Here is a 12976-nt window from a genome sequence, read left to right on the forward strand (position 1 = left end):
AATGGAAAAGACAGCCAAGCATTTCTAACATGCTAATGAGGCACAGAAACATATATTTGGTAGCCATTGCTTCACATCTGTGTGCTGCTTCAGGCACTCACCCAACTAAGCCCCACAGTGGTTGCAGAAAAGCCTCTCTTTGCCAGCACATCTAAACTAAAACCAAAAGTTGGGCATTTCTGATTTTTGACAGATTTATCATCAGGGTCCTTGACAGTGTCATTAAGATAATGTGCACATGCTCCCAGCATTTTACAGGCCATGACTCGGAGAGGTGCTGATTGCCAGTACCTCCACTGCTACTGATAACCTCCAGTTATATGAATTCTAGCTCCTCTTTGCTACTGCATTAAGGCACTGCTGTACTTTATGTAAAAAAGTATTTCTATGCTGAGTAGGCCCTGACCAAGCAGGGTGCTGAGTACCCTATACTCACCCTGAGTTAAGTAGGATGCGAGGATGTTTAGCAGCTCACAGGATGAGGAGTAACCATGTTTTAAAGATTAATATTTTGGGCATTTACAAGATGTTTAAAATACCACAAGTAATTGATCATATCAGGCCCAATCCTGCACCATTGAAATCAATAGGAATTTTACCATTGATCTCAGCGTGAGCAAGATCTGTCCCTTTACTCATGTTTTATTTGATCTCACTTGTTGTTACCCAGCACATTGCTTTTATGAATAAACTCCAAAAATACATCTGAAACAGGTTAATTTAAGGGATTCTAAACCTTTTCTTCATTATATAGTTGGGAAAGTGCTGCACTGTAATTTCCCCCCCTTCAATTTCCCACAATAAATTAGCTCTAAGGTTAAGTCCTTGTGTGTCAAGTTGCTATTCAGAGGGACGTTTGAAAGCCAAGTTACTGAACCCTCAAAAATAGGGGTTAATAATGGAAATGCTGACACAGCCTTAATTATAGCTCCATAATTCTGCAATAGGAGCTTGGAAAATGCATTTGTCTAGTTTGATTAGGTTCAGCTGTTATCCTCTATTTAGAAGACAACAACACTGGCATACCGGAATGATTAGACAATGTTAAGTGCCTGGCCATAATAGAAGCAGGGTGCTGCTGGGTTTCTTAATTCTTAACAAAATAAATATTCAGTACCTCTCAGTCTATTAATGTCCTGATCCTGCACTCTTTGAAGTCAGTGGAAAATTTGCCATCGACTTCAATGGGAGTAGTGTGAAGCCTTAAAGACCAAGTGTGGGTTGCGTAACTAACAAGGAAAAGACAGTGGAAAATTCACTGTGCCAGAAAAGCCCAAACCAAACTCCAGTGAGGCTTATGCTTACTGTCATTTCTCTCTTGTATCTCAATGCTTTCATTTACTAGAACACCTGCGAAGTTAACAAACAGTTGCAACACCCTTTCCACTTCCCCCTGTTCTGTTCCTCCAGTCTGGCAGCTATGGAGGGACATTTGACTCAAACACATAGCTCTGTTCCAGGAACAATCCTGCTCTTTGATAAACTTGTGTAGGCACATGTCACCGCCACAGATCACATGTGATTTTCAGCTCTGTGGATAGCTCTTGTGTAATCTAAAAGCAGGAGGAACCCTTGGAAAGATAGTTGAGAGGAGCAGAGTAAACTGAAAATGATATAAGCAACAGAGGGTCCTGTGGCATCTTTAAGACTAACAGAAGTATTGGGAGCATAAGCTTTCGTGGGTAAGAACCTCACTTCTTCAGATGCAAGAATCTGAAGAAGTGAGGTTCTTACCCACGAAAGCTTATGCTCCCAATACTTCTGTTAGTCTTAAAGGTGCCACAGGACCCTCTGTTGCTTTTTACAGATTCAGACTAACACGGCTACCCCTCTGATACTTGAAAATGATATAGTAATTTAAAAAAAGATAGCGTTAATACAGATTTTAGGCCCTGATTCAGTACGACACTTAAGCATCTGCTTAACTTTACATGAATACTTCCAGTGACAATTGCTTAAGTCCTTTGCTGACACTTGCTTAAGTCCTTTGCTGGATTAGTGGTGTTCTGGCCACTCCTCCAGCACATGCATATGCTGGGGGATGCAGAGGAGGGTGGCAAACAGCAAGCAGCACTACGGTATCCTCCACTGGGCAGAGCACTGCCTTTATGAGCCCTGTACATGGTAAAGAGGCCATTGAGCAATGGGAGAATCAGGCCTAGAGCAGCTGCATTGCCAGCATCCATAATATCCTTTGGTGCAGACAGCCATGAGGCTGGAATAAATGTGAAAGCAATGTCATTAATACTTTTCCAACAGGAATGCTCACGTAGAAGAGTTTTGTGCTTTGAGGTATTTAATTGGGTGTACTTCTTGGCAGGGGTAAATTATAAATCATTTAAATTAGCAGCCATCACAGCCAATTCCTGGCAGATATTCTTTGGCCTCATACCTACAGCAGCATTGCAGTGATATTAGGATAGCTGGTACGTTTTGCACTGGGCAGCAGTGCAGAAGCCATTTGGAGTAAGCAAGAAGATCTAAATGAAAAGGAGATGAAAGCATTACCAGAGACCCTCTCCTCTGACAGTATATTGCCCAGAGTGGCTGTAAATATCAACAAGTGCCCGGCTCATAGCTGAGATTTATTTACATTCACCTTCCTCTGAAAACAATGATTTATCGTTTTTGTGTAGTAGCACCTAGAGACCTTAGCTGAGCTGGAGGGTCACATTGCACTAAGTACTGTACAAACCTGTAAATGGTAAAGAGCTTGGAGTGGGAAAGAGGTGCAGTAGCAAGTCGATGAGACGAACAAGCAGGTGAGGGGAGGAGGGGTAACAACAATAATAGGGAGTTTCAGTGTTTGACTTATGACTGTAAAATTGTTCTTCTTCATTTCAGCACCTGGTATTTGTAGGCCAGGCTTGACATGAGAAACTGGACATGGGTGAGGCCTTGTTTCCTGGGAGACAGGATTAGGGAGGTAAATGGATCAGCAGGCTGGAAACAGACTGTCTGTACTAGCTCGAATAAGGGGAAACCCCCCAGGGAACCATTTACAATGGACAAGATCCCAATGGATAAGATAATCCTAGAACGTAAGATGAGATAGAGAGTAAGTCATGCATGGACAATGCTGTGCAGGGATTGCTTCCTACAAAGTAAGAAAGCCAATCCCAAAATGTGTAATGCAGCGTATACTAAATGTAATGTGTAAATGTATATAAAAGAAGTTGCTGTGTAACATTAGGTGTGCGGTACGCCCTATGCACACACCTTGTATTTGAGTCTGATCAACTCAGCACAACTTTGCTGTATGCCAGATAAAGGAACCCGAATGATGAAATTCGACTCAGACTGAATTCCTGAAGAACCGAGTGGAAGAAGTCTCAAGGAAACACCAAAATAGTGGTGCCATGACTCGGCTGCCGCTCATCTGGAGCAGGTAAAGTAACTTCAGTGATGAGCCCAGAGCAAACCAAGGTTCCACTTGTCTGGAGTAGGTTAAGTATACACCCCTTAGTCTGAAGGTTGCTACCTAAGAATAAGGGAAATGGCATTGGAAGGGTTTAAGGGTTTAAATATGAGGATGTTAGTACCACCCTGGAGAAGTGGGTTAAACCTATGGACTCCCCAGAGAAGTATTAGGGGGAGACTGGGACTGGGCAAAAAAGGAACTACAGAGAGTGGTATTAGATTTAAAAAAGAAAAGAATGCTTGGCAGAGCACAGCATAAATCTGTTGAATTCCATAAATAAATGATTGGAAGAGCACAGCAAAATCTGTTGAATGTGACTGAAATTCTCAAAAAATAGGACCCATTGGCAGCCATGGAAAAAATAGTATCTAGTATCCAAAGGCCAAGAAAGCCCAAATCAAGGCAGCAGTTTCACAAGGATTATTTCTGGTGGCTAAAACTTTACAAACAAAATGTGCCACCTTGAGGGATGGATGCAAAAAGCATAAAGAGCAAATCAAAGTTGTAGAGCGGGGGAAAGAAACTAAATAGAAAAGTTTCCCGAAAGGGCAGGGAGAGCATAATGTCTGTTACCTATCTTCATAAATCCAAAGTAAAAACTAGCCGTCCTTCAAGGACTGTATTTAGGGACTACAGCTTTGCAGGCAAAGTGTACTAAGTTAAGAAATAAGTGCAAAAACCATAAAAGATAAGCTTAGAAAGACCAAGAAAAAGTCAGTTGAGATACTTGAGAAGTCAGAGTTATGGTCCCAGAATTTAGTAGCTTGTGTGAGGTCTTGGGAAGTGTCTTCTTAAAGAATGAAAAACTTACGTGACTATTTAGGAAAAGGTATGTATAGTTAAAAGGAGCTTTTGCACAAATTAACACAGCAGAGCTTGGAGGGGACTATAAAGGCCGGGGCAGTGCAAGTAATAAAATGTTAAAAAGTACATAAAAGTGTTTTTGTTTTTAAAAGAATGCTTGGTTTAATAATCAAACCCAGTTATGGCAGTATAACATGCCTGGTAAAATCCTTAATAATCAAACAAACTATGCAAAGGAGAGATCAGATGGTGACATCCACCACCACTATGCTTTTTTCCCTGAGATGCCTTGACAGCCATTCTGAAGGAAATGTGCCCTTCCTAACAGATGTGTCTGTAAATTACCAATTGTGCTGGCTGCTGCAAGTACAGCGACAATCTAATTTAAATTGTTTGACTATGAACAATTTAGTTAAAATCACTGACCAAAAAAATAGGAGTTTCTATATGGCTTAACTGCTTCCAAATGCACTAGTAAAAATGTGACCTAAGCACAAAAAAAGTAATAAATTATAGTGATAAATAAATAAAAAAGCAGCTAAAATTGCCTGTCAAGAAAGTTAAGTATAAGAATAAGCCTACTGACGTTTCAAATAACTAAAATACAAAAAAAAAAAAAAAGGAAAAATGGCAGTAAAACAAAACATGGCTAAAAAAAAAAAAAAATTATCAAAGCCCAGGCCAAAAAAAGTGATATTGCCTGTAAAAACCTTATTCAAAGCTTAAATATAAAAAATAAAAATTGTAATTTAAAAAGTAGGCAGCTTAAATATGTCATCAGTTCATTATTGCAATTTACAAAAAAAAAGTTTCAAAAGTATAAAACCATTTAAAAATAAGTTCAAAGGCTCAGTAGGCATGTCTAAGCCAAAGAAGTTTACAATTTTTATTTGGTCTCTTTTAATAACCTGTTTACAGCATAGGAAGGGCCTCCGAAATTTAAAAAAAAAAACTATTTTAAAAACTAAAAAATATGTGTAAAATAAATTGGCTTTTTAAAAAATCCACTGAAAAGCCATCCAAGTCTTTCATTCAAGGTCGCAGAACTGACACAGATGCTCCTTGGGCAGCAGCCAACGTCTCCTGGCAGTCTTAACTGTGTTCGATAACCCGTTGAACGTCTCAATGCTTTTACAAAGTTTAAGGTTTTTTAAAGTTAAATTATAAATGTTAAACATAAATTAATAAATAAAAATAGGGACTAAACAGGCGGCCAGAAACAGGATAGTGGGACGAGACCCTGAATCCGCTTTTCAGTAACAAAGCAACAGCTGAAAAAGCTGGGGGGGAAAATATCCACAACATGTGTGCATAAGGATTACTCATGGGTAAAAGAGTTGCAGGATTGGGCCCTAGACATGGATTGGAGCTGCAACCTCTAGGTCTAGATCTGAACTTCCTCAAAGGCCAGGGAAGTCTGGATGTGGGAGGGCTAGATTTGGGCCTATCTGTAGTCAGATAACCTCAGGGAAGCTTGACAATAAAATATCCTCTACCAATTTTTACTATTTTATTTTAGGAAAGTTGAGAGCTGAGTATAGAGAGAAGAGAGAGGTAGGTAACATCTACACCTGAGGACATGGCTGCTCTGAAGTATGTGATGCCCATGACGTGATTAATTTTCAAAGCTTGTGGCTTTCAGAAGTTATTAGGCAACAGTGCCCTGCCCTCAGGTTGTGTTCACCCAGTGATTATTCTGAAGACATAATAGCACTATCTCGTGTTTAATTGGCTGACTGTATTGTCAGTTGATGAACAGTGTGGCTAGAGATGTGGAATAAGCCAGAACTTTCTTGTCCATATAGTTGGATTTAGCTCATCACAAAGTTAGCTGTTTTTTCTGCCTTGTCTCCAGAGACCTTTGGTTCCAAACACAACAGCAGGGAAGTGTTGAGACCATTCTTTGCTTTTTGCATTTGTTACCTTGTTTACTTCAGGAACTGGTTTTGATGGGCTATACCTGCAGGTAATATCTTCCCAAGGAAATTTTGGCTCCATCATAGAACTGTAAACACTGCTTACTTTGCAGTACACATTAAATTATTGCATTAATACTCTGTCTTGTTCTCATTTTACCCAGTCACACTGTTGAAGATCTTTCATTCTTATGAACTGAAAAGGCTTGATTGGCTTTGTTCTTTAATTAAACTTGTGATTGCACAGGGCTTTGAGGTTACTGATGGTTTATTTTAGGTGCATTCATTCTCCTTTAGCCTGTAGATGAAGGAGCTGCCAGCTGAAAGTAGATGGGACTGGGAAGAAGCCTTCTCTTTAATTGAATGGTCATTAATTCTTGCACAGAAAGGACAGGTTCATAAATTCAGTTTACATGGGAGGACTGATCAATAGGGCTCCACCATCCTCTCCCTTCAAGAGTTCAGCTCTGGGCTGAAAAAGGCAATAGACAGCCACTACCTTACCTACTCCAATAGCTGTGGTGTTTTTTGCCTGCAGTGATTAGTTGGATTTTTGACATTTACTTAGTTAATATAGCATCAAATCTGGATTTTTTGGAAGTCCCAGTTTATTCCCTGAAATAAAAATACTGATATACCCCACCATAACGGATCAAAAGACTGAAGCTTGCAGTGGTGTTAAGGGTCATGGTTGTGGAACAATTTATTTGGGCCAGATCCTGCAAACCTTGTAGTCCCCTTGGGTATCTCACATAAGTAAGGGTCTGCAAGATTGGGGGTTCTGTTGTGTTTTCCTGAAGCTAATGGAATTAAAAATTGAAATACCCCTAAAATCAATATACTTTCTAGTCTATGCACAGCAGTTCTGCTATTGGAACAGAAATTTCACGCAAGATATAAATATGAATCATGTAAAACACACATCCAGTTCAGTCTCTTCTGTAACATCACTGCATGGAAAAAACTGGCTTGTAAAAAAGGTTATGGGATAACTGTGGTGGCTGGGTCTATGAATCACTTTTAATATGCATTTTAGCCATACCAGTAAACATCAGCTGCAATAAGATAAAGGGGAAAGATCTCTATTTAGCTTTCATTGCCCTTTGGGTGATAGATAGGGGGCTTAACTGTATGAATCCCCCAAACCTTGCCAAAGCACTGTATTAAGGGGCTGATCCAAAGCCAATTAAGCATGATTGGAAGCTTTCCATTGACTTCTGCAGGGTTTGGATCAAGCCCAGGCAGAGTGGCTGGGGGCGTGAACCATTTGACTGAGAAGCTTCCCTGAATGTAATGCAGAGGCTGGGGAAAGGCTTTAGGCAAACGTGGTGCTGTTTTTTTATTAACCCCTCAAATAATTCCACCATTTCATTTTCATAGGGCCTGATCCTTCTTCCACTGTAACTAAGGGGAGTTTTGCCATGAATTTCAGTAGGACTGGGCCGTTAATGAAAATAAAGCAAAATCCCAGCACTTGTGCCTTGACGGGGCCTGGCTGGCTGGCTGGCTGACTTCGGCTGGGAGCTGTTAGGCAGGCTGAAGGCTACCTTTGAGTTTCCAATGACAACTTCAGTAATAATTAGTGATGACGATGAACTAAATCCACCTAAGCCATGAAGTGATGAAAAGGCCCCTTTGTGTTTAAATGCAAACATCTCCTGTATTCATCTTATTTATGGGGGTGGACATGTTTTCTGTGGCAGTGTTTTTTTTGCCTGATTAGTTTTTGCTCTCTTTGACACATTAGAATATCCCTTTGGCACCAGATTTAGCTTAGGAATAGTTTACCTAGCTCAGGCAGGATAGGCTCAAGCTGCTTGTTCCATAAAAGGGAAGGGGGTTGTTCACAAAACTATCATGAGGTGGTGGGGGGTCGTATTGTAACATTAATTTTTAAGCAGAATTCCCCATTAAAAGAAATAGGGAGAAAACTGATGGGAGGCATTGAAAGAGTTAACTGTAGGTTGCACTGAGGCCTGGTCTACACTTAAAAATTAGATTGACCTAGCTACAGTTGCTCAAGGCTGTGAAAAATTTCACACTCGGCGTGCTGTAGGTAGGTCAACCTAACCCCCAGGCTAGATGTAGCTAGATCAACAGACATTTTTCCCCCACAACCTAATTACTACCTCTTGAAGAGGTGGATTAACTCCATAGACGGAAAACCCCCTTCCATCAGTGTAGGAAGCATCTACGCTATGGCCCTACAGTGGCACAGCTATAGCTGTAGTGTAGACGTGGCCTCACTTGCTGTATTACTTCTGAGCTATGCTATCTTCAATAAAGTAGTTGCCTCTGTTGGCACCTTGTGCTCCCTGTTCAGCCTACATTGCAGTGGGTCAGAAGACATGATATGGCCTATTTAATAAAAATGTTTGCAAGATTTTAAAAAAAAATATTTTTATTATTAAACATTTCCTCTGCAGTGTGGGAAACTCCAATTTGAGCCCTGACCTTGTAAAGGGATCTGCCACTGCAGACCCTTATGCTCATCAGGGGTCCTATTAGAAGGATTCTTCTGCAGAATCAGGATCTTAAATGATAAACTCCTTAGGTATGTCTACACTGCAAAATGAAGGTACAATTGTAGCATGGGTAGTCATGCCCATGTTAGATTTAATCTATGGGTAACAATAGCAGCATAGATGTGGTAGCAGGGGCTTCAGCACTGGCTAGAAACCACAGTACATAACCAGGGACCTGGAGGGGTTGTACTCTGGTTATTAGCCACTGCTGAAGACTGTGCTACCACATCTACACTGCTATTGTTACCCATGTTAGCTAGATTAGATTAGCCAGCCTGTGCTACAATCACACCTTGCTGTGAAGACGTATCCCTTCTGGCAGGAACCACATCTTCTCCTATGACTTGCATGGTGCTGAGAAAGTTAACATAATTAACTAACACATAATCATATCAGCCAAAGTTGAAATGGCACAGTCCAAAATTAGTGTAATGCAAAAACTGAACAAACTGAAAAATGGTGATAAGTAAACTAGACTTAAACAAATACATTTTTAGTCATGTAAAGTGTTACAATAGAGGAAAGCAATTTTAAAAAATATTATTGTTGTCTTGAAAGTCCCTCCCTCTGAGAAGAGACATAATTGTGACTTAATAATAATCATAGTAAGAGAAGACCTATGTAATTGTTTCTTCTGATCACAGTTTTTAATTCCAAAATTTCATTTAGAAGTGACATCTCTGTCATGGGGAAACTAATGCTGTTTTTCACCAACAAAGATTACTCTTTTGTAAAAAACACTGAAAGATTCTCGGTAAAGGTGAAAGCTTCATAAGACAAGCAATCACAAGACTCCCCCCATATTGTCAAGTTATCTTGACAATATGAATTTCTTTGCACAGCTCTGTTAATAGGAGTAGGTATGAGACCTTTAAAAACTAAGTTCCTATGTGGATAGTAAAGATTGGTGTCAGTTTTCACAAGAGTGAGGATTTGTTTCCATTTCCTTAGTCACATAATTTCCCTTCCTGTTCTGGTGTGCAGTGTGCTGTCAGCCACATGTCACCCCCAGAGCTGTTTGCATTTTAATGGCACTATAAAAATGCCATTAAGTACCCATTTGTTGTTTCATCCACATGTTGCATCTTGTCAGTTACCAGAGCTGTTAGCTCTTTTGGAAAGGGCTTGTCGTTTTCACTATATGTTTATACAGTGCCTGGCACAATTGTTGATACTGTCATTTTTATTTAAATACTTACAGATAATAAGAATACTGCTGAATAGTTTGGGGCGTGCATTGGGATTCCTCAGGCTGAAATGCACTATCTAAATAAACGCTAAGCAGTATGAGTTCTACAGAGATGTTAGGTCATTATGTACCTATCTCTGATTTTCAGCCATCAGAAGATGATCAATCCAGGAGTTTCTCTATCTTGATGTCTGTGTCTGGTTGTCTGTAATGAGGGATGCTGTTTATGGTTCAGTTTACAATTTCTTCCTTTCCTCCTCCTTGTTATTATAATCCAAAATGCTTTTTGGTTTCTGCTAACAAAAACAGAATCCCCAACACCATGGTTTTAATAGCTAATATGCATGGTGGGGGCATCTGATCCACTGCTTGAGTTAAATATAACCCTGTCTAGTGTAAGGAGAAGATTTAATGGGAAATGGTTGGCATTCTTTCTTCCTAAAGGCACAGAGAGACTGAAGGAGAGTGAGCGAGCGAGAGAGACATACAAACACACACTCACACACACACAGAAAGGGGAAGAGAGAGCAAGCAAGACAGACATAGACAGAGAAGACAGTGTAGAGAGAGAGAGAGAGAGATCCCCAAAGCAGACCTGCATCTCTAAGTTGGAATTTTACAGAGTATAGCCAGCATGGTCGTCCTCAGCTTAATAGCTTTGGGATTTTATCTTCAGCTTTTTTTCTGCTTTGTTCTATCTCACACTTCGTTCATCGACAGCGTCTTCCCCGTTTCCTCAGGTAAATGATGATGTTGCTTTAAGTCTTTTTGTTTCTTTTATTGACTGGATCTTTCCTATCCAGCCCAACTTTCACATGTGCTAGCAATTGAGGGGGTGGGAAGAACAGTACTTGATTGCACATGTAGCAGTTCCCAGAATAGGTGGCTGGTAATTTTTCACTGCAAACCTGTTTTGCCACACACGGTGGGTTTTTTTAAAAATTGTTATGATTGCGTTCCCTGTTCATAATAATAAACCAGAACCTCAGCTGATGTAAATCAATGTGGCTCCATTGACTTCTATGGTGCTACACCAATTTACACCAGGTGAGGATCCAGCCCAATGAGTATATTAGTTGCATGTCTGCATGTTTCTTTCTATTTTGGATGAGCTTAGGTAGATTAGTGCAAGGGAAAGAAAATGAGTCCTGATGTATAGCTGCTTCTATAAATATATCCCTGACCTCGTCCAATGCTGCTGGACTCTAACTGGATGTTAGCAGAATAAACATCATCTGGCTCTGGCTATGACACTAACAAATACTCAGATGACATTCATAGCAAACAAGAGCCCACTGCATGGAAAAACCCTGACAGGCAAAAGGCAAAACAGATTAATTGTCAGCTGAGCCAGGGCACTGGAAATCCCATTTAATAGGTTTTACAGTTATAATCAGCTAGGCTTTCCTTTGCCCACTAGAAGGTGAGGGGAAAGTTGAGGAGAACTATGATTATGGCTCTTCTTTGAGTTGCTTTAGTTTCATCTTTATATGGCAAGTGTCTATCTTTTTTCTCTCTTTCCCGCTATAATGAATGTGTGAAAAGAGATGAGCCCCTACTAAAAGATTGGATTCAGCCAGCCCTAAATTTGGGTCTGTTTAAAACCAGATCCCGGTTTTGCAGCTTGAGCTTGGCTGGATCCCAAGATTCCATCTCTGTTCCTAACACAATGAAAATTACCCAAAAGGTGCATATTTAAAAACTGCAGATAAAATCACTTTTGAAGATACACTGTCTCCTATTTATTTTAAATCTCACTGGTGCAATAAAAGAACAGATAGAGTATAGTCAAAACATTTAAGAGGGAACAGTGACTAAGAAGGAAGTGCATGGTAATAGACTTCTTAGCCACACAATATTAACTGCCTGGGTGATTTCCTTTAGGTTTTTTTATTCTTTAAAAATCTGCTGTTAGTTTAAATGAGAAACGAATTGCATTTGCTTGAGGCAGGCGCTGTAAAGCTTCTTCTCACAGCTCTGCCAATATCCGTGCACTTTAGTCTTGCTCTGTTTGGATATTCCACATGGAAATCTCTCCTTAGCAGGAACTGCCGGTCAGAGATGGGAGTTGGTGAGATTTGAACAAATGTCCCTTTAGGGATCAGACTAAAACTACCACATTCATTTTTTCACTTGGGATCCAATTTCTTTCTTTCTTTGTTTTTGTCAGACAGATTTAAAAGCAGAACTATCCTGTCAGTCCATGGCACCTATTTAGCTCCTATGGTTTGAACTTCTCATTCATAAAACATATCATCATTCATGGATTAATATTTTGCTGGCAACAAATATAATGGAGGAAACCCTTTGGGAAAGTCCTGTAGCACTTGATAGGGATAGAACCAATAAGGTTCTATAGAAATATAACTGGCTTCTATGGCAGTTTACTCTTAAAAACTGCAACATTTAAAAGATAATTTATATCCTTTGTGTAGGTTTTTTTTTTTAAACATCCTATAGAATTCTGTAGGGAGGCAAATAATTTTCCGTTAAATTCTATGTAATGGTTCCTAAACCTATAGAAATCTTATTATTTCTATTCAACTGCGTATGATTTTTCCATAAGGAAAATGTTAATGTTGAGCTACTTTTTATATCATAAGCCCCCTATTCATATTTTATATATGCCAAATCATATTGGACTGTTATTTAGTATACATGTTATTAGCCCTGAGAAATTATTTTGTTTATCTAAATGCTTAAAATCTCTCTTGATACACTAAATTTTAATCAAAAGAACGAGAAGTTCAGGTCATAGTTCTGGCCTTTCTCATTAAATTATTTTCATTAATGCAACACGTTTTTTTTTTTTTCCTGCTAGAAAGGCAACTTACACAGCTGGTTAACAAACCAACCAACCAGGTGAGGTGGGTTTAACTTCTCTATTGGAAAGGCCTGTTGGAGAGGCCATGGGGTAGGAAAACCTCATCGCATTTTCCTCACATTGTTCCATTGGTGCAGGAGGGGTGAGTTTGTGCCAGCAATGGGGATACTGAAACTGCTGAGTCTGTAAAACTGCAACAGCGTGAAGTCTGAGATGGAAAATCAGCATTCACAAGAAAATTCAGAGTCAAAAGTGCTATTCACCTGTTTCACGTGAACATTGCCACACATATAGGGC

At 39.7% G+C, this 12976-nt stretch overlaps 1 protein-coding gene across 1 annotated transcript in view; it reads left to right on the top strand.

Moving 5' to 3' along the window:
- The first annotated feature begins 10489 nt into the window (after window positions 1–10489).
- COLQ (collagen like tail subunit of asymmetric acetylcholinesterase) overlaps window positions 10490–12976 on the top strand; it is a 65541-nt gene continuing 63054 nt past the window's right edge. Inside the window, exon 1 of the mRNA XM_065399239.1 lies at window positions 10490–10595. Coding sequence (XP_065255311.1) covers window positions 10490–10595 — 106 coding nt within the window. The remainder of the gene's footprint in view (window positions 10596–12976) is intronic.

Source organism: Emys orbicularis, chromosome 2, assembly GCF_028017835.1.
Source record: "Emys orbicularis isolate rEmyOrb1 chromosome 2, rEmyOrb1.hap1, whole genome shotgun sequence".
Taxonomy (NCBI): domain Eukaryota; kingdom Metazoa; phylum Chordata; order Testudines; family Emydidae; genus Emys; species Emys orbicularis.